This window comes from Nilaparvata lugens, chromosome 9 (genome assembly GCF_014356525.2).
Source record: "Nilaparvata lugens isolate BPH chromosome 9, ASM1435652v1, whole genome shotgun sequence".
Lineage (NCBI taxonomy): Eukaryota > Metazoa > Arthropoda > Insecta > Hemiptera > Delphacidae > Nilaparvata > Nilaparvata lugens.
Genome location: NC_052512.1, coordinates 27,107,275 through 27,131,306, shown reverse-complemented (window position 1 = coordinate 27,131,306; position 24,032 = coordinate 27,107,275). Strand labels below are relative to the sequence as shown.

The 24,032-nt window shown below is 34.4% G+C and overlaps 1 protein-coding gene across 1 annotated transcript in view; it reads left to right on the top strand.

Annotated features, from left to right (window-relative positions):
• Window positions 1-14,924, top strand: part of LOC111053546 (glycosylated lysosomal membrane protein) — a 56,525-nt gene extending 41,601 nt beyond the window's left edge. Inside the window, exons 4-5 of the mRNA XM_039435720.1 lie at window positions 1,309-1,530; window positions 14,535-14,924. Coding sequence (XP_039291654.1) covers window positions 1,309-1,530; window positions 14,535-14,909 — 597 coding nt within the window. The 3' untranslated portion in view covers window positions 14,910-14,924. The remainder of the gene's footprint in view (window positions 1-1,308; window positions 1,531-14,534) is intronic.
• Window positions 14,925-24,032: the final 9,108 nt, after the last annotated feature.

The following is a 24,032-nucleotide window of genomic DNA, read 5'->3' as shown; positions in this document are numbered from 1 at the left end:
CAACCCCTCATTTCCAAAACAAAAAACTTCAATCAGCCACTATTTTGGATACAAGAAGTATCATAGAACATTTTTATTGATGTCATCTTTCTTGTTTTGGAAAGGCCTTTAAAATGATGTACCACACAATGGGTGTTTACATTTAAAATTTTCGAGTTACAACCCCTAAGTCATCCCCTTATGAGGGGTTGAAATTCAGTCGTACGTCAAAAGGTAGAGTGTATTCGACCAATAACTAATCCTGAAAGTTACAGTGTTATATCTACAACAGTTTCCAACTTATTGAGGGGTTGACTCACTGGGCCATATGAATAAAGTTGAGCATTTGCTCATACTTCTAAAATATGGAGCATTTGCTTCATTTTCTATGAATAAACGTGAGCAAAACCTTTTGCTCATGCTCAAAAAAATATTTTGAGCATTTGCTCAAAAGTAAAAGCTTTTGCTCAAAATTGTATGACTAGACTCATATGAGCATTTGCTCTGGTTTTATACACTGTGTATAAAGCCCGGTTCAGACGCTCAAGTTTAGCTTCAGTCTTTTGCTCAAGCAAAGTCGGAGCATGTAAGTCGTTGCGTCTGGACGGTAAAACGGATGGGTCTTCAAGCTTAAGTCGTCAAACTTAAAATGTATCGGCCGGGAGTCTTTTTCCATCAAACCGTCCGTCTTTTGCCTATCCACCAAAACCTAAATCGCGTAAAAATGGAGATAGAGAAATTGTGATTTCAGATTCGGATTCAGCGCCCTCAAATTAATAAAATACCTTGCGAGTACTTGAAAATAAGCAAGTTTTTTTATCGATTGTATATAACGCTATTCAACCATTTTTTTCTTTCTTCATTCTCATGATACTCTCAGAATTTGATGTTGATATTATGATTTACTATCATGACATATTAAGATGTACTATATTGTTGATAAGAATACCATCTACAAAATTTCAATCCATTTGCAATCATTGTGTCTCGAGATATGACATGTAAACAAAGCCATTTAGCGATTAACAGTAATATTTTTGTCATTATGTTGTTAAATATAGCATTATCCAGTTGAATCAGCAAAAAAATACGATATAATTATTTTTCATCTACCGGATATATGTGAAACGTATACAATTCAGACTCAATGAACCATATCAAACAATATAAAAAAAGGAAAACGGACGACGTAAGACGGATGCGTGCGGACCCAATTTTACATCAGTCTTCTGCTTGAACCAAACGATCCGTCTTTTGCTTGAGCGAAAGACTGATGATAAACTTGAGCGTCTGTACCGGGCTTAACAGGCAAATGTTGTTGGCTTGTAGATGGGCGCATTTGGCGGTGTGGAGCGAGGCAGTCGACTTCCGCACATGCTGCACTCGGCCAACATGTCTCAGATGGACATCACTCTGGACCACCTGGCGACAAGGGGAGAGCGCTCGCGGCTGGGTGTCAGCCTAGTGGTGGTCACCTCCAGCCCCAACCAGCCTCTCTCCTACCACGACAAGGCAGCCATTGATGACGAGTATGCACCCGGTGTCTTCAAGGTCAGTCACTAGTTCCCTTCAAAATCTAGAATCCATCAAATATATATTACTTTTCCCTCGACCTCCTGTCCAAAGTGCTTAATTTACTCCCTGGAACATAACACTAAAATTTCACTTTTTTGCTCTCGGGGGGGAAAAAACAGGAAAACTCCCTAGAGCGTAAAAGTAACTCAATTTAAATAACATGGGAAGCATCTCTATTTTAAAAACGTACATTTTAAATAGGTTAAAAGGTCAAAGTTCAGATGAGGAAGCATTTTATAGAGTAGTCATTAAACCAACTAAATTCAATACCTCAACCAGACATTTGATCAATATATTTATGAAATTTATGTTTGTATGCTAAAATTATTACAAACGTCATCGCTATACTAAAAAAATGTTCTTATTCCATGTCATTTTAAATACCAACCAATGAATATTCCTCATGCTCAAAAAAATATTTGAGCATTTGCTCAAAAGTAAAAGCTTTTGCTCAAAATTGTATGACTAGACTCATATGAGCATTTGCTCTGGTTTTATACACTGTGTATAAAGCCCGGTTCAGACGCTCAAGTTTAGCTTCAGTCTTTTGCTCAAGCAAAGTCGGAGCATGTAAGTCGTTGCGTCTGGACGGTAAAACGGATGGGTCTTCAAGCTTAAGTCGTCAAACTTAAAATGTATCGGCCGGGAGTCTTTTTCCATCAAACCGTCCGTCTTTTGCCTATCCACCAAAACCTAAATCGCGTAAAAATGGAGATAGAGAAATTGTGATTTCAGATTCGGATTCAGCGCCCTCAAATTAATAAAATACCTTGCGAGTACTTGAAAATAAGCAAGTTTTTTTATCGATTGTATATAACGCTATTCAACCATTTTTTTCTTTCTTCATTCTCATGATACTCTCAGAATTTGATGTTGATATTATTATTTACTATCATGACATATTAAGATGTACTATATTGTTGATAAGAATACCATCTACAAAATTTCAATCCATTTACAATCATTGTGTCTCGAGATATGACATGTAAACAAAGCCATTTAGCGATTAACAGTAATATTTTTGTCATTATGTTGTTAAATATAGCATTATCCAGTTGAATCAGCGAAATAATACGATATAATTATTACTCATCTACCGGATATATGTCAACCGTATACAATTCAGACTCAATGAACCATATCAAACAATATAAAAAAAGGAAAACGGACGACGTAAGACGGATGCGTGCGGACCCAATTTTACATCAGTCTTCTGCTTGAACCAAACGATCCGTCTTTTGCTTGAGCGAAAGACTGATGATAAACTTGAGCGTCTGTACCGGGCTTAACAGGCAAGTGTTGTTGGCTTGTAGATGGGCGCATTTGGCGGTGTGGAGCGAGGCAGTCGACTTCCGCACATGCTGCACTCGGCCAACATGTCTCAGATGGACATCACTCTGGACCACCTGGCGACAAGGGGAGAGCGCTCGCGGCTGGGTGTCAGCCTAGTGGTGGTCACCTCCAGCCCCAACCAGCCTCTCTCCTACCACGACAAGGCAGCCATTGATGACGAGTATGCGCCCGGTGTCTTTAAGGTCAGTCACTCAGTTCCCTTCAAAATCTAGAATCCATCAAATATATATATTACTTTTCCCTCGACCTCCTGTCCAAAGTGCTTACTTTACTCCCTGGAACATAACACTAAAGTGTCACTTTTTTGCTCTCGGGAGGAAAAAACAGGAAAACTCCCTAGAGCGTAAAAGTAACTCAATTTAAATAACATGGGAAGCATCTCTATTTTAAAACCGTACATTTTAAATAGGTTAAAAGGTCAAAGCTCAGATGAGGAAGCATTTTATAGAGTAGTCATTAAACCAACTAAATTCAATACCTCAACCAGACATTTGATCAATATATTTATGAAATTTATGTTTGTATGCTAAAATTATTACAAACGTCATCGCTATACTAAAAAAATGTTCTTATTCCATGTCATTTTAAATACCAACCAATGAATATTCCTCATTAACTAATCAAATTTGAAACGGGAACTTCATCATAGTTGTAGTTGTGGCGGCCATTGTTGTTACAACTTTTGCTGGCAGATAGCGCATGTTGCTGTCGGCGGAGAACTGTGATTACAAGCCAGCCCAGCTGTTTACTTTTTAGATTATGTTGTAACACATTGTTTGGACACGTAAGTTTTCAAAAATTATTTTATTTGCAGTTTTTATAAAAATTTAGGTGGAGTAAAAATGTTGTGTATATCACCAATGAAAAATGTTTTTTCTCCCTCAGGAAAATTGTTGCCCTCGGCTTCGCCTCGGGCTTCAAACTTTTCCCTCAGGGAGAAAAAACAGTACTCTTCAATGTTTGATATAAATACCTGACTGCTATGTCGTAATTAATTGTTCAAAAGTGATTACAAAACATTACTTTTCACTCTAGATATACAAATAACTATTTCGCCACACTTGGATGTAATGAACTGGTCTTCATGTGACATATAGAAGTCGAAAGTGATCGTTCTCCAACCAGGGCCGTAAAATTTTACGGCCCTAGAGCTGTAAAATAACCTTGAATGTTAGCTGATTCTGTTTTGATGATTTTGATGTAAACATTTTTTCAAAAAAGTTTATAAAATGGAATCAGTTTATGCTTCTAGAATTGAATAAAGTATTGTCCAATAAAATAATATCATTTTATTTGGATGAATGAAATACAAAATGAGATACCTATAAACTATTCAAATTCAATTTTCAGAGTATAATAGAACTTTAAGGCCTGGTTGCACAAAAACCAGTTAAATTTCAACCATGATTAACTCCAGGTGAACCAATCTGAGAAGGACTTTTTGAAATCAAATCAAATCAAATCAAATCAAATAATTTTTTATTTTGCATCAAAACAAATTATAGTACAAGTTCCTTCTCTTTAGTAACATACTGTAATTTAAAACTAAAAAATATATACCGTATAATAAGAGAAAAGGAAAAAAACAAACATGATTTTCATAGAGCAAAATAAAATTACTACTAACAAAAAAGAACAAAGTCTTTTGCCCGTTAGTAGGAGCTGACAACACTGCTAATTTTTATCAAAATGTACTTTCACACACGCAGACACACACACTCTCACACATGCATATGGGAATCAATTTGAGCTTTACCATACAATTCAATAATAAATAGTCACAACCAACAACTAATTCTTGATTAAACTATTCATTCCATGGTAATAAAACAAGGCTTAGATTGCTCAAGTATAGATGACATTATGAAGAGAAAAGCAAAAAATGATAAACACTAGCTTTAAAAATAACACACAGACTGTCAACAAGGAAAAATAAATTCCTCACTTAGAAGTAAGACATTAAAACAACAGTATCACAGTACAGACAAAATTGTGAAAAATTGCAATAATAATAATATCAAATTAAAGACAAGGTTGTATATATAAAAAAACCCTAATTGATGAGTACACAAAAATACTTAAATTCATCAACACCACTGAGATGGTGTTTAATTATAGACAAAGTCGTAGAACTCATCAATGAGTACAACAAATAAAAAATAAATTAATAAAGGTAAAAAATAAAAGTATTATAGTTCTATAAACATCATTAAATCTTCAAATGACAAACTCAAAAGCCATTTCTTTACTTTCACTTTGAATTGTGTCAAAGAATTGATTCTCCTTATGTCAGTAGGGAGCAAGTTGTAATATTTGCATCCTAAAAATACAAAACTCTTTTTATACCTGGTACAATAAGGCCTTGGTGTTGCTAGCAACTCTCTTGTTCTTTGCCGTGTTACCACTTCACCCATTGGATGAGTTTCAGGCGCAATCCCCATATTTCGGTTCCCACTCATTTTAAAGAACAACGACAGCACCTTGAACACATACATGCTTCTCAAGGGCAGAACTTGCAAGATTTTGAAATAAGGGAACGAGTGAATCCTTCTTTTAACACCACAAATGATGCGTATTATGGCTTTCTGTAGAATTACAACTGGATTATAGTGACAAGCATATGTTGACATCCAGCAAGATAATCCATAATCTAGTTTTGAGTGAAAAAATGCAAAATACAATTGACGGAGAATATATCTAGGTAAGAATTGTTGAAGATTATAAAATTTCCTAATTAAAAAAAGAAGTCTACATTTCAAATTTGTTATGTGATTTGTCCAAATTAATCTGTCATCCAAGTCATACCAAGATACTTCAAGGAATTAGCTTGATAAATACTATTACATTTACATGACTCTGCTTGACAATCTATCTCGTGATACTTTAAAGGGACTGAGAATTCAAAAACCGTTGATAGGGAGAAATTAATGAAGTTAGTTTTAGAAGCATTTAACACTATTTTGTTCCCATCAAACCAGAGTCTCAAATTGCTCAAGTCTGACTGTAACATCATTTGTAATTCATTTATACTATTAGCTGAATAGGCCAGTGCAGTATCGTCAGCAAATGATGTTACAGATCCATGAAAATTCAATGAGAATAAGTCATTTATATATACTAAAAATAAGAGAGGCCCCAGGACTGAACCCTGAGGGACTCCACAATTGCTGTTTACAACCAATTCACTATTAATACCATTTATACTAACACATTGGCTCCTATTCTCTAAATAAGATTTAAACCACTTTAAGGGGATTCCACGAACCCCAGACATGAACAACTTATTTATCAATATATCATGATCAACAGTGTCAAAAGCTTTTTTAATATCAAGGAAGAGCCCTGAAACTTTCATCTTACCACGAGTATTCAAACTATTATAAATATTTGTCATAAAGTGATTCAGCGCAATTTCAGTACTCAAACCCTGTTGAAAGCCGAATTGGCCACTGTAGAAGAATTTGTTAACATTGAAAAAATCTACAATTCTCTTCTTTACTAGTTTCTCTAGTATTTTAGAAAAAACTGAAAGCAAAGATACTGGCCTGTAATTGGCAATATCAGTTTTTGAACCTTTTTTATAGATAGGCACAACTTTGGCTATTTTCAAGGCATCAGGGAATACTCCACAAGAAATACTACTATTGAAAATGTCACAAAGAACGGGAATAATTGATGTAGACACTATTTTTAATAACCTACCACTAAATCCATCCATGCCTGGAGACTTGCCATTCTTTAAACTCTGAATTAACTTATCAATTTCATCAAAATGAAAAGGCTCAAGGAATATTGAATTGTAATAATTTTTTATTTTAAATTTATTCCTTAACAGTTGCTTATTTTCATCAGATAAAGGTTTCACCGAAGAAGTTACTTCAACCGCTGCTTTAGCAAAATAATTATTGAACTCCTTAGCTACAGTCTGATCTTCTCTAACAATTGTACCTCCTATCTGTAAACTAATTGTTTGTTTTCTTGACGCTTGACCACACAATTTATTGATTTCTTTCCATTGTTGCTGGATAGGTAAGACATTGAGATGAGAAAAATACCTATGTTTTTGTTCATTTATCCACACAACTAACTTTTTCTTAAATTTCAAATAATCTGATTTTAATTTATTGTCATTTGGATTTCTGGACATTTTTTTGTAAAGCTTATCACGATTTTTTATAGCAGCACACAACCCTTCAGTCATCCAAGGTTTCAATTTCTTATCATGGCTGGTTAAATTTACAAGAATAGTGTACTTTGACTGTTTTAAGTAATTATTCAAAACACCAATAAATGTATTGAATTTAAAGTTAACATCATTAGAAAAATAAACCGAACTCCAGTCATGATGCATTAATAAGCTGTTTAATTTATCATAATCTATTATTGATTTCTCCGTTGAAGACAATCTGAAATTTTCACAACTACTTTTAGATAAGGAAACGGCTACAGCTCTGTGATCAGTAATCTGAGATTCAATTACTGCACTTGATACAGCTCTTTTATTTAAGGCTGATCTAAAAAATATATGATCCAAACAAGATGAACTATCATTCAATAAGCGAGTATCCATGTCTATAAGACACTCATACCCATTGCTAAACAACATTTCTAAGTATTTTAAAGTTTTAATATCACCAATTCTGCTTATATCAATATTAATGTCACCTATTATAAAACAATTTGCAGCTTGGTAGCCCTCCAACAATTCATTAAGACTATCAAGAAAATTCTCTATTTGTACACCATGCCATCTGTAAATACCAAGAATACTAAAACAATAGTTAAACATGCGACATTCAAGTAATACAGAATCAGCACCGATGATATTTGCTGTAATTTCAGAGCACGTTATACCCGCTTCAGTTGCAACAAATATTATAATACCAGAAGCTCTTGTGAAATCAGCACCAGCATGATATCTATCATACCCTTCAATGTTATACATAGCTGCATCATTTTCAGATTGAGTCCATGTTTCAGATAAAACTATAATATCCGGTCTTTTATTCCAACAATTCAAGTATGTGATAAAGGAGTCAAAATTACGGTTCATACTACGAATATTTTGGTGTATTATAGTAAGATTATTATTACCAGTAAGAAAACAATTGTTAACATCATCTACACTCTCAAAAAACTTCACATTAGCCCCCATAAAAGAATGATAAGATTGACATACAATTTAGTAAGTTGTGACAGAAAAACAATAATTTTTTTATTCCCACATGCAACATTCACACTACATTCATACCTCATAATAAATGATATTTTAGACGAAATGCAGAAACAGATTGGGTACATCTACAATAGGTACTGAATCTGAATAATAATGCAAAGAAAATAATAATGATAATAATACTGATAATACTGATAATAATGAAAAGACGGCTTCTCTGATTGGTTCTCGTGGAATTACTCACAATTATTAAAATTTAACCAGCTTTTGTGCAACGGGCACTTGACCTCTAAGAAACAAGGAGTATTGTTGTCTCCAGTCAGTATCGCGTTTACCACTAAACCTGGTGGATAATTTTGGAACTACTTGGACAATTTCCTTGGTGCTGAACGATTTTACTAATAGTTTAGGAAACGGAATTGTTGTATACTCACTTCTTATACATTAAACTAATGAAAGAAGGATAAATAATAAATTGATTGATATAATATGACTGAGACGTATAATTCATAGACAGACATGACAAGTGACAAAACTGATGAGACGATGAGACAAGCCTCGACTCTCGACTCTATACAATATCGATATTAGATTATCGATATATTACAATATCGAATCATTACAGGAATCAGTTTATTCCACTAGAATTTAATAAATTATTCTACAATAAGATAATTTTGTTTGGATGAATGAAATACAAAAATGTTACTATAAACTCTTCAATTTTAATTTTCATAGAATAATAGAACTTCTAATTAGCCTCTTAGAAACAAGGTTAGTGTTGTCTCCAGTCTTACTACTGCGTTTACCACTAAACCTGGTGATATTTAAATTACCTCAGATTTGCTATAATAGCTATGGCCCTTCAGTTTTTCTTTCAGAAGACCCTAATAAACAATTATTCTCATATATATTATTTTATTTTTTGGTGTGACAAAAAATAGCATTCACACCACAGGTAAAAATATGTTACCGGCTCTCAATCTTTTCTAGTCCTCGGCCTACAGCCTCTGACTTGAAAACCGATTTTCAGCCGGTAAACGCACATTTTCGGCCCTAGGTGCGAAGTTAGTTATTTGTGCAACTAGTGCGCAAAGTGACAGTTTGCTGCACCGAAAGAAACGCTTACGCACGAGCCATAGGCGAGTGCGGAATAATTGTTTCTTGAGTGCAGCAAACGAACTTTGCGCACGTATTTCACATTAAATTTTTCCTAAAGTTACCATTGAATATGAAAAGTGGGTAATTTGGGTAAAATTCCCTGAAATCCATCAAATGTTTTTCTGTGTATTTTATTATTAATAAAAACCTTAATTTATTTAAAATTGAATTATAATTATTAGTAATTCAATTCAAAATTTATCTGACTGCTTGAAGGGGGTTTATCTTATGTAAGCATTGAAATGACTATAATCAAGGCACATAATGGCAAGGCAACGCTGTTCTCCACTGTCATTATAACGTGGGCCTCACTATGAGTATTACCAACTTAATTTTGATTTTCCTGCACTGGTGCTCCATATAACCTACTAACTATTTTGCGTTGTCATGCTGCAAATCTGGAGTACGCAAAGTACTCACTTTGCGCACTAGTGCGGAAAAGTGATTCTTTGCGGCCTGCAATCAGTGCAGAAATGGTCACTTTTCAAGGTATCTGTAGGAAATAGTATATTTCGCACCTAGGGCCGAAAATGGGACTTTTCTGGCTCGAAATCGGTTTTCAAGTCCGAGGCCGTAGGCCGAGGACAAGAAAAGATTGAGAGCCGGAAAAACATTTTTGCCCATGGTGAGAACGTTATTTTTCGCCACACAGGAAAATAAACAATATATATATGAGAATAATTGTCTATTATAAGCACTTCCGAAAGCAAAAGTGGAAGGTCATAGCTCTAGCAAATCTGAGGTAATCTGAATATCAAGAAATTGTCCAAGTATTTTTATTTTTTATTCTGATTTGTCTAAATAACCTAAAAGATGATTTTCAATTATGTAAGAGATTGAGTTGATACTTTTTATTCTTCCAAATGACAATAAGATGATATTATTATAAATGTTTTGATTATTGAATGATAAACACAAAGAATGAAAAGTTTTTGATCAGCTGTTTTAGCACACTTGAAATTTGGCCAATCTGAATGTCAACGGAAGTTTAGGTTAGAAGTTCTATCATACTCTGTGAATTATTTGAATAGTTTATAATATATATCTTATCTATATTTTATTCATCCAAATAAAATGATAGCATATTATTACAGAATACTTTATTGAATTCTAAAAGCATAAAATGATTCCGTTTATCCACCATGTTCCATGATAAACGCTGTACTAGGAGGTTTGAGGTTAGATTCTATTATACTCTGAAAATTGAATTTGAATAGTTTATAATATCTCATTATTTGTATTTCATTCATCCAAATAAAATGATAGTATCTTATTGCAAAAACTTTATTCAATTCTAGAAGCATAAACTGATTCCGTTTCATAAACTATTTTGTAAACACGTTCACATCAAATCAGAATCAGCTGACTTCAAGGTTATTTTACAGCCCTAGGGCCGTAAAACTTTTACCGGCCTGGTCAGAAAACAATCACTTTCAGTCTCCATATGACGCACGTGAACCAGCTCATTACATCCAAGTGGGGCGAAAACACTATTATACGGCTCCCTCTCGAAGACAGAGAGGCCCGATGCTCTATCCTTGACTAATCACTGGCACTACCTAACAGCATTCTCCCTACGTTTGTGTCAGTATCTAATTGTGCGCAGTATGCTTACTCCACTACTCCACTCTACACTCACTCTGTCCATGAATTAATCCATTGAATCCAATTCATTCAAATTCAATCAATTAAGGCTGTGCAAAGGCTAAAAATATACTCTCTACTGGTGATATTTTAAAAGTTTTTCGATTTGTGTATCATCAAGCTATGAAAATGAAAAAGTTTTCTCAGGAAAACATTTTTTTCGATCATAATACTTTTTGATATATGAGCGCCTAAGGCCCGCCGCAAAGTAGACCCACGCTAATCCACGAAAAGCAACCCACGCAGTGGAATGTTTTGTAAACCATTGCTAGGCTTCTCCAGACATCTGTGGAATGATAATAATCCATGCAATGATTAATCCACTTGTCAGCTGATTGATCTATATATATAAAAGCGAAATGGCACTCACTCACTGACTGACTGACTGACTGACTCACTCACTCACTCGCATAACTAAAAATCTACCGGACCAAAAACGTTCAAATTTGGTAGGTATGTTCAGTTGGCCCTTTAGAGGCGCACTAAGAAATCTTTTGGCAATATTTTAACTCTAAGGGTTGTTTTTAAGGGTTTAAAGTTCGTCTTTTAGCATGTATATTCTTCTTCTCCCAATCTCTTAATTATAATTGAAATTTCCATATCATATGTTACTATAGAACTATAATCTAGATAGAGTACCTCTTCGAAACAGTTGTTAACTGGCAACTAAATTAATAATTTTGTCAGGTTGGCATTAAGTTGAGTTGACTTTGTTAGGTTGGCACCAAGTTGAAGATTTAAATGCATTTATCGCCGAAAAATTGATTCGGCACTGCTACTTCAATCCTGGGAATATTATATTACTAGCCGTCAGGCTCGCTTCGCTCGCCATATCCGTTTAGCCAGACGTCTAGTCTGGACCCCCGACTGGATTGTTCTAACATATGATAAAAATGCTCAAAAAAAACTGCCGATCTCATTCTTGGACGATCCAGTCGGGGGTCCAGGGGGCGGGGCCCCCTGGCTAGACGGATATGGCGAGCGAAGCGAGCCTGACGGCTAGTTATGAATAATTCTATAGCAATGGTTTACAAAACATCCCTTGGCGTGGGTTGCTTATCGTGGATTAGCGTGGGTCTACTTTGCGGCGGGCCTAAAGTTTAAATTTTTGGGACAACATTTCAAATTCGGTAAGAAATAAATCCATGAGATTCAGAAGATAAATTCTTCATGATATTGAATTGAATGACTACCTTTGTTTTCGTAGAGAGTGAAGTTAGTGCGCAGTCGGCCCTCTCTTACACTTAACTCTCTATTACACAAGATAACAAACAATATAAATAAAATACAAATAGTATGATAATGGAAAAAAGTTCCAAACAATATGAAAAAAAACAAACAATATCCACTTATTTAAAATAATAACAACTTTTAAATAATTGAAAAGAGAAGAAAATAAATTAAGAAAAAATAACAATACTGAATAAAAGCAGTGATACTACATCTCTGTAGTGAACAAAAAAGAGGACCTAATGTATAAAAAATACAAAAAACGACAACTACAGTGTTTGCTATAATAGGCCTACATTCCATTCCTACGTATTATTATACATCTTGAAGTGAATAAGTAAATCACATCTATATTCGGTTAAATTGAGATTATTATTATTGAAAAAATGAAGACTACTCAAACAAGATCCTAACAATTATAGGCCGATAGCCAACCTGCCCATTGTATCAAAACTTCTGGAACGAACAGTTTACGATCAGTTAGTCAACCATCTGGAGAATAATAAACTGATAACAAGTTTCCAACATGGGTTTAGGAAGGGGCGGAGTACTAACACAGCTATAGCCGACTTATGCAGCACAATAAATGAGATCTGGGAGGATAAAAGGATAGCATCAGGACTATTTCTGGACCTCCAAAAAGCTTTCGATAATCTTGACCAAAATATACTGATTTCTAAGCTCAGACAGCTCAACATAAGCGAACTGGCCTTACGTTGGATCCAGAATTATTTCTCTGAGAGATTTCAATACGTGGACATATTATACCAGAACGAAACAAGCTTACAAAACATCCACTCATCTATGAAGAAAGTCACTAGGGGAGTACCTCAGGGGTCAATCTTAGGACCTCTTTTTTTCCTTATTTATATTAATGATTTCCCAGAGCTACTCACAGAAAACAAAACGTGCATCCTTTTTGCTGACGATACTACCATTATTTTACCTACCAATCAGAAAGCAAACAATAGTGGAGTTAGCCTAGCATTTGAAGAAGCCACATCAATCTGCAATAGTCTGAAACTCAATATCAACAAGAAAAAGACAACGCTCATCAACTTCACACCAAACAACTGCAATAGAGAGGATGAGGAGTTGAGAGAGGACAGCATGCTGGCGGTGGGCTCTACTAAGTTTCTTGGTGTGATGGTCGATAAGAACTTGAGCTGGAAACAGCATTGCGACTACTTATCTAAGAAATTATCCTCAGCACTTTATGTGATACGACGAATAAGAAATACTACGGATGAAAAAACGGCTCTAACTGCTTACTATTCGCTGTTTACTTCGCACCTGCGATATGGGATTGTTGCCTGAGGAGCTGCACCCCAAAACTGTCTTGACCAAATACTTAGAATACAAAAAAAGGCAATAAGAACAATTTTTGAAACGAATGTAATTGAGCACTGCAGGCCTCTGTTTCTGGAAAACAAAATTTTTACAGTAATATCTATATACATCTTGGAAACTATAATACTAGCAAAAAACTCAAATCCACCTTTAAGAGGCAATCAACATAGCTGCAACACAAGAAATAAGACCAATATGAATATCACTCGGCACCGACTAGATAAATTTCGAAGATCTCCAATTTGCACAGGATCACGATTCTTCAACCTTCTCCCGCTACATCTCAAAACTATTGAGAGCAAAAAATTGTTTGTCTCAGAATTAAAAAAATACTTGATTGTAAGGCCATATTATGCAGTTTCTGAATACACAGAGGAACATACTTTCCAGCACTTGCGAAAATAAACTATTAAGATTTGACTATTAGATTATTTATATTAAAAATAAATAAATATTTTTTTTATTTATATCAAATTTTGATATTGAAATTAATAATAAAACTTGACAATTCCCCAGTCAATTGACTGTGGCGAAGAACTGAAACTGAACTGAGATTGATTTGATGTTATGAATTTCCTGTTCTATAATTTTGTGAATTTTTGTTTTTCTACAACTGTGCGTAAAAAAAGGCTTTACATACTCAATTCTCCTCGTAAAACAGCTTATTTCTAAGGAGAATCCACTTTTTCGCTCGCTAACCATCCGCGCATGCGCAGTAGATTTTCTTTACGCTCCGTAATCATTCGCGCATGTGCAGAAGAGTTTCTTTTCGCTCGCTAATCAGCTGATGGTAAGCAGCTCGCCAAAAGGTCAGATCTTAACCTAAAAAGTTGGTAATTGTAACTCCGCCGATATAAGTAATTTAACAGGTTTTGGCAGTTGTAGAAAAAATTTTGTATGTAATTTGCGCGTAATGCTTCTTTATCGCTCTTGCAAAATTATCACGCTCCGCTTCGCGTCGTGTGATAACTGTTTTGCACAAGCGATAAAGTCGCGCATTACGCTCTTAATACATAAATAGCTATTTTCAATGGCAAATAGAGGAATTTGTTTTGAACGATTCCAGATGGTGGAACTGTTGTCAGCCGGGGCCCGAGAACAGAAATTCGAGCCGCTAGATAAGGCCGCTGAAGCTGCGGCTGCCACGTCGTCGTCGCCCATCCAATATGGCGGCTACCTGCAGTGGCGGCCGATCGCGTACACGGCGCCGACACGCGACGACTCGCAAGCGACACGTGCTACTCACTACGGCATTGCGCATGCGCCCACCGCCGACGCCATCTTGCCGTTCAAACTGTTTGGCAACGACAGTGGCGCGCTCTACCAGACCACCAATGTCACTTTCGGCCAGCCAGAGGACGGATTCTACAACAAAACGCGATTTGCTTCATGGTCAGTCACTCATCATCTATCTATAATTCTGACCTTTTATAAATTATGAATACAAGTGTGAATTATTCTACTTTGGACCACATTTTTGAAGAATATTGATTCAAAGTATATTTTGTGTCTCTAGTTTTGTTATAAAGCCTTTTCGTTTCAATTTCTAATTATTTTAAGGATTTTTTTAAGCAACTCTCACCGGCGGGCAAAGAGTTATCTTTTTGCTGGTGATGGCTAGAAATTTTATAATTTTTTTTCTCTCATGTGTTATGCATGTATGTGTAATTGTATTATGAACATTTTATTTTTATTTTTGCTCGTGTATGAATAGAACAGAATAGATTTTTATTCCTTTAAGCATATAGATTACGCAATCGGAAACGTCACAATGTTCAATAAATACAATAATAAAAACCAATCAAAAACACTGACTATCATATGATTCAGCTCATACATAAAGAATGTTACAAATATATATATATATATATATTTGAATTATATATATATATATATATATATATATATATATATATATATATATATATATAATTCAAATATATTCTCATACACTAAAATTATTGCCAACCTAATATTAATACATTATGGAACGTATATTTAAAAATAATTACTAATTATATCCCTATCCATATCAAAAAATTCCGACAGTGAGTATAGAGGATTTTCTGTCGAGAGTTTTCAATGTACGTTTAAACAAAGAAGCAGACATGGTTCTCACTGAAGCAGGAAACTTATTGAAGATTCTCAAAGAAATTAGCTTCGAATTCATTTGCACTCTCCTCAGCCCAGTATAAGGAACATCAATTTGCTGCCTATTTCTTGTATCATACTGATTAAAGTCCTCCCTAAATGGAAATGATTCAATATTTTTCCTCACATTCAGTGACAGCAAAAAGACAAATAAGCTATAAACAGTCATTATTTCTTGGTCAATGAATAACGGTTTGCAGTGGTCCAGGTAGTTAGCATCAGAAATAATTCTAACTGCCCTTTTCTGAATCAGCAGGATTTTTTGGGTATCAGGAGCACATCCCCATAAGGATAGGTCATACAAAAAAGTGCTTTGAAAAAAGGCAAAGTAGGTTATCCTCAAATAATGCCTTGGGACACACTCCTTTAATCTGCGTAAAAGGTAGAGAACCCGGCTCAACCTAGAACAGACATAGTCTATATGAGGGCTCCAGGTTAGTCTTTGATCCAAATTTATACCAAGAATCTTAACACTTCTTATATCTCTTGCCTCAATCCTAGAATCATTGTTTGCGTCTTAGTACTATTAAGAAGCAGATAATTTGCTTTGAACCACAAACTCGCTTCCTCCTGGCAACTGGACATCTTTTCTTTCAGAGCTCTAATTCCAGAATCTGTGGAGAGCATGGATGTGCACACCTAGATGGTACAATTTTTCCAATAGTATTTCATGATGAACAACATCAAAAGCTTTACTCAGGTCATAGAGCACTAGACCTGCATATCTTTTGGAATTGAAACAGTCCAGAATATCATCCACAATTGAGCTGACTGCATCAATGGTAGACCTGCCTGCCCTGAAACCAAACTGGGAAGCTGCAAGTAGGCCGTTGCTCTCAAAAAACTCATAAAGCTGAGTACCAATTATATATTCATAAATCTTACTGAAAATTGGAGGAACTGATATTGGTCTGAAATTCTCTGGTAGATCTTTACTGCTATTCTTATGGATAGGCACTGTTCTAGAGTGCTTGAGTATTGTAGGAAATACTGATTCCTTTATACATGCATTAAAACAATATGTTAACAGAGCAACAATAGAATTTATTACATTCTTGATCAGTGAACTAGACATACCGTATATATCTCTACTAGATGAAGATTTCATTTTAGAAACAATAGAAAGAACTTGATCAATTGAAACCTCCTTCATCTCAAATCTCAAATTAGTTCCTGGAGAGAGAGCCAATAAGTCTGATGCAGAAACCCAAGGTGAGTCAATATTCATGTGTATTTGCGATATTGCATCAAGAAAGTATTGATTGAAAGCATCAGGGAGACGGATGTTTCACAATGTTGAGGTGGATTTGAACATTTTCGAATGATTTTCCATGCTGCTGAACACTTGTTGTTTGCCGATTCATTAAATCTGGCATTGGAGTTCAACCTGAATAATCGCAATTCTGATTTAAATGATTTTCTTAAGTTAAGATAGGTGAGTCTTGCATTTTCAAGTCTACTTTGCTTGTATTTATCATATGCAATCAGTAATAAATTCCTCAAATTATTCAAAGCAGGTGAGAGTTGATTAAATCTTTTAGATTTGCCAAAGGTAGACTTCCTAGTTTTCAGCGGAAAAAAGCTTTCAAATACAGTATATCATAAAATATGTCAAAAAATGCTTGAAAATTATTTTCAGAGCCAATATGGATAAATACTCTGGACCAATCAATAACACAAAGTTGACAATATAACTGATATACAGCTGTTATTGGTCTGTACTGCCTATTAGCATTTGAGGTATTTAAAACAGGATTGCCGCCTAAATTTGAGTTTGAATTTACATTGAAGCATACAGCATCGTGGTCTCCCAGGGCTACTGGCTCAACAGCCACATCAAACATACCAGGATGAAGATCAGTTGCAACATTGTCAATGCAGGAATCCATCCTTTTTGGTTCAAAATTAGTAAGATATAAATTATGGGATTTGAGAAAATTCACCAACTCAGTTACTTTAGGGTCTGTAGCTAGTATGTTCACATTGAAATCCCCTCCTATAACAATATAGTGATCATGCATGTATCTAGATAAAGATAGAATAATTCTATCCAAGGCATTAAGAAAGAGAATTAAATCACCATTCGGTGATCTATAGAGAGCTATAATAATAATCTTTAGTTTCTTATTCCTAATAGCAATAAATTCATGGTGAATCTCATTAGAATTGGCCGAGACATCAATCACTTTAATTCATTTACACATTTTTCCGAAACAAAAACTGCTACACCACCATTCTTAGACATAACTCTACTGAAGGCAGAGGTCAATACAAAACCATCTATATTAACCAGGTTTAAATAATCTTCCTTCAACCAATGTTCTGTTAAACAAAGCATGTCATAATAATTATTCCTACTGTTTATAACATTAAGTTCCTGTATTTTATTACTTAGATATTGAACATTGCAGAAAAATATAGATAGAATAGGAGAGTCCTCAACATTTAGATGGATCTGTTCAGGATTACGTACTAATGAGGCATACCTAAAAACTAGTTTCATTATTGGATTGGGTATCAGAATTGGGTGATTGAGCAGTCACTGATTCCAGAAAGGATGAGTCACGCACGTCACCTGCCTCACTTTGTATCGCAAAAGGATGTTCATCGTTGTCAGTAGTTGATGCTCTTGGAGTGACTGATGAATCTTGTAGCTCGTGACTGGGTGAGAATCCATGAAATTCTATGATAGAGTCATCTTCATCTATAGCTGCCTCAGAACTCACTGCATGAATGTCATTGATAGAGTCAATCTCGGTCAAACAGTCTGAACTCTTCCTTTCAGCAGCCTGTGTCACATTCCTCGAATTTGCTATAGCTCTGAATATTTCCTCACAAATAATTCGTTTACCCGTTTTGTTATAATGCAGGCCATGACGAGTGAAGCATCTACGGTTCAAGTACTGACTTGTATCTTTGAGGGCAAAGTTGAGTTTTCCATTATATTTCTCCACAATATTTCTCATTTGTAAATTAGCGAAATATATGTCGTTATTCAGGGCAGTGCTGTCGAAACGATGGGGTATCGTGTGAAATATCACATTTGTCTGATTAGGTATAGAGCATAGCTCTAGGGCAATGTTCCTGGGTGAAAAACATATCTAAATATCATATTTAAATTGTCCGGAAGTCTTCAGTTACTCACATAGCGGCCATTTTGGTTTTTCTCTAATTATTTTTTCTCTAAAGAATGGTTGAACCACGAAATTGAAACTTTGCACAATCATTTATAACAACTAGACAAAGCTTCAAAAAATTTTTGATAATTTTTCAAATCCATAAAACAAAATTGCGACCAATAAAAATGTTGTTTCTTAAATAACTCAGAAACCGATGGTTTCACGAAAACTTTACAAGAATAACTTTTTTTAGTAAATTCAATTGCCTATCGTATCGATTGGTACGGTACCAGATTTTTAAGATTTGACCAATATTAACTGAGATATGGCAGCTTTAGTGGTTGGTGACCCACCTTTAGAGGGTTATGTAACGTTGTTTTATCATTAAATGACCTAAAATCGATTACCATTAACATGCAATGCAAATTGATATTGTTGCATCATTGAGGCGACCCTATTAGCATGCCATATGGTTTGCACTGCAAAACTCTCAGTGGTCACCTATCACAAAGGCGGCCATATCTCAGTTAATATTGGTCCAATCTTAAAAAAATCTGGTACCAATCGATAGGTAATTAAATTTACTAAAAAAAGTTATTTCTATAATTTTTTTATAATACCAACGGTTTTTTGAGTTATTTAAGAAACAACATTTTAAATGGTCGCCATTTCATTTTATGAATTTAAAAAATAATCTTAATTTTCTTTAGCTCTGTGTAGTTGTTATAAATAATGAATGTGCAAAGTTTCAATTTCGTATGCTTAACCACTATATAGAAAAAAATTAAGTGAAAAAAGCAAAATGGCAGCTGTGAGTAACTGAAGATTCCGGACAGTTCAAATATGATATTTAGATATGTTTTTTACCCAGGAACAATGCCCTAGCTAGAGTATTGGTAGGGAGTTCGTAAATACCATGTATGTGAGTCTATAAAGCAATATCTTTTCAAAATTTTAAAATTATTTAAAAATTTGAATGCTATATTTTGTTTATTTTGCACAATACGGTACATATAAGTACATAATCATCATCAACTGACCAAAAACAAATTATTGGTCAATTAGAATAATTATTGTAGGATTCAGGTGATACGTTTCATCTAAAAAATGACAGTTATTTTATTGGAATTTAATAATTAACGTCAACATATTTTTGTAGTATGAATTCTGTTGAAACCCCTTTTGAACCAATAACTAAATAGAAAAAACTAATCAAGTTCAATTCTTTGTCTCTTAGTTTTTTAAATGAAATACGTTTCAAATGTTTCCCAAAGCTTAGGATTCATACTTATGTCTTCAACTACTCTAAAAATGCCAAATTCACCAAATTACTCGTATAATATTCAGTTGATTATAATAATAATAACTATGTTAATTCCTTAAAATATAATGTTAAGTAAGATATGCTCTATTTTTTTAACATAGCCATATATATTCTTCTTTATATTCTTTCTTGTGTTAATCTTGGATCCAGATCCTTTCTTGGCTCCAGATACTTGGATCCAGTGTATTAGAAAATATTTTATATTCTATTTAAGATTTTTCCAAACTATTCAATTTAAAGACCCTATTTTTTCACATTTCGTTACATTTAGTAACATAGTAGTTCCACTTTGCCCAGACTCTGAATCTCTAGACTCTAGAAAAAATAGAATATTATGACACCATATCATGGGAGAACTCACATTTGTTGTAGAAAAACAAGAATGGACTGTTAAAAAATTAATCTAGTGAAAGTTCTCTAACTTTTAAGAAATCTGTTATGGAACAATATTGTTTGAGCATATGAATGTAGGTTAGTAATGATCAATACTATTGAATCAAATAGGGAACTTCAATGGTGTTTTCCATCACGAACTGCTTATTATTAAATCACTATCAAAAAGAACGACTAGCAGTCAAATTTTTTCCAATAAATGAATTATTCACTTACTATGACAACGAGATTTTTCTTCCTGGTTGTTATAGTGATCAAATAGGGTATTTTAATGCGACAAATTAAATTAATTATAATTTCTAACTGTTCAGTTTGTAGTAAGTTTTTCATCGTAACGTGATATTAGAAAATAGCACTTGTTAATCAGTATTGAGCCTTCAATGTATTCAAACAATTTTTGTTATTTCTACAAATATTCGTCAAGTCTTGTTTGCAAACTATGCTAAGTTCGTGTAGTCATATTACTCTGGTACAACCAAGTTGGATTTGTCTAAAAATAGGTGTATGGGTGTATGAGAGAGATGCGATTAGAATAGAGAGAAAGAGAGATATAGTGTGAAGGAGAGTTGGAATCACATTGTGCCTGTACTACTAATATTAATTTTTCAATTGTTAATTTACAAGATATTGAATTTGATTAGTACATTCTCATTTTAGTAAATAATCATACTGTAGCCTATATCATTGAGTATATTGTAAAAGTCAAACAATAAACTTTGATTTGAAAATAACAAAATATTAGTACCCTTTATTCAAATCTTTTACTCACAATTTTTAACAGGTTCAATAGACTCACTAATGACATCACTGTTGAAACATTTTGTCAGGAAAAAATTAAAAAAAGGTACTTGGAGTTTTTATTTTTATTTGTTGATAATTTCAAGAGTAGCCATAACAAAAAGGGTAGCCCATTTTGATTTGATTCTGTTTCTTAGGATTTGTAAAAGTGAAAGCTGGAGTCTTTAAATTTGAAAGTTGGATTACTGCTATTACGATTATCGAGTCATACTCGATGGTTTTTTAATGTTTGAAAAAGTTAATTTTTTATTTGAAATTGTGAATTTTTCATATTGAGCTAAATAATAAATTGCCCCTTTACAAAAAGGAATATATTTTTCTATAAGCTTTCCAGATAGTATTGTTTCAAGTAATAATTGCAAAACTTATGCAAATTTTCTACAATAATTTATTGTTCTAGTATTCTATCATAATTTTATGAGGATAGTTGATGAGCGATTGTTCATTTATTGAAAAATACATGAAGGTTCCTATTGATAATCTTGTTGATTCTGTTTTACCTGCCGTGTGTCTCATGAATAGACTAGATTTATTTATTCATAGCTTTCATGTACGAATTCAGGGCCACTTTCTTGTATTTATATTGTAGTAGTCTACCCTTTAAAAATGATAGAATAAAAATACATCTTCTTCTTCTCCAAGTCCTGGGTGGACCTTGGCTTTCTCAACAATTTGCCTCCATCTCGCACCACTGCTTTTCGTCTCCAGCCTCTCACTGACAATGACGTCAGGTCGTTCTCAACATCTTCCAGCCATCGTCTCCTCGGTCTACCCCTCTTCCTTGTGCCCAGCATCCTGCCTTCAAGCATCTGTTTCTATATTCTATTGTCGCTCATTCTGTATACATGTCCAAGCCAGCTCATTCTCCTGGATTTGACAAAACGTAAAATATTGGCTCCTTGCGAAATTCTGTCAATTTCTTCATTGGATCTTATTTTTAATTCTCCATTGTAATATACGGGCCCATATATTTTCCGAACAATTCTCCTTTCGAATATTTTGAGGGCATTGGGATTAACGACGGAGAGTGTCCATGCTTCTGATCCATATGTGACAACGGGTCTGATAATGGTTTTATAGAGCTATAAAAATTCATAGCTTTCATTTAATCATACTGAAATGATATGAGTAATTGGGAAAGGTATAGCAGGATCATCAGCCCAAAACAGGTTCAGGTGGGTTCCGATCAACTGGGAATAATAAATAATTCATTTAATGAATATCCACCGTATAGTCTCTATATATCTATAAAAGGCAAAGCCCCGACAGACTGAAATCACACCACAGCCCAAACTTCTGAGCCTAAAAACTTGAAATTTTGCACAATTGTTTATTGTAGCCTCAAAACATCCACTAAGAAAGGATTTTCAGAAATTTGCCCCCCTGAGGGAGCTGGCCCCCCCAACATTTTGTACTTTTTAACCGCTCATTGCACTGCAAAGTCATGAGGAACTTTTTTGTTCAGCTACAAAAAAAAAATTAGATCTATGCAGAAAAATTTCGATCAGGAGCACAAGGGGGTTCAGGAGAGGGCATTTTTCGAGAATTTTGATGTAAAATCAGACTACAGCTCAAACTAATTGTCCTACAGACTTAAAAATTTGCACAAATATTCTTCAAACATGCTAGACGCGCACTAAAAACGGATTTTGAGATATTTTGTCTCTAAGGGTTTCAAAGGATGAAAAAGGATCCTACTTAGTACGCTTATAAACATTGTAAGGAACGCCATATGGAACTGACATAATTTATTGATTGACATTAGATATTCTAACATATGGTTTAATCAATGGAAATAACAAAATCATATGATAGGAATTCAAAAAAGAACATCTGTTCTATTATTGCTTTCTACCCAACGAGCTAAAATATAGTAAACCATAGAGCGGCTGTTGGTGTGCTTTCAGCGCTCTCAATGTGTTAGGGCAGCCATGACAGAGAGAGGCAACAAGAGCCTCTATTGCCAGTCTGCCACTGTTGTAGGAATAGGTGTGTTTTTGTGAATTAAATTGATTTCTATGACTAATTATTATATTTATGATGATGATGATATTGCAAACTTGACTGGAATGAACTATAGACATCAGCTAATATTAAATGATCATGTTAGGCCGGTATTAGATAGTAATAGTATTAGACGGTAACATGGAAAAAGATGAAAATATGATTCCCTACAACACTTATTTCATATGATCTGCATATGACAGTGTTGAGGCCATTTGAATTGTATTCATTCGCTCATTGACTGCTAGATGGCAGGAGAGCTTCTATAATTTTATAATATCCATTACTCATCAATTTAATGTTCCAGGCACTGGAAAGTTTGTGAGTCAGTGTGGATTTAGCTTTCGTTCAGCTAAGTACTCGCTCTCGAGGCTTTAAGATTCAGGAAATTCGTCCTGAATCTGCCTAAATATTCATGTCGTTGAATATCATAGGAAATTCGGCCTATACATTATTTATTCGTGTACGTAAATATTGTATTTTCGTTCTACGTGAAAAGTTATTCACGTTTCGTATTAGTGAAAAGTGAATGCCAGAACTCCATTTTAGTTTTGTTTTTATCAATAGTCAAGTCATAGTGTTATATATCCAGACAGTAAACTTCATCTTAGAACGGGAAACCAGCAAGGAACCAACTTTAATAGTCGCACTTTCGGTTTGCATAATTTCACCTATCTTTTCCTCTCATCTATCCTTTCCAACTGTCCACCTTACCTCAAATAGAAGTAGGCAAGCAATTCGAATCGCGACATGTTGGATTTGGGATTTGGTGAGT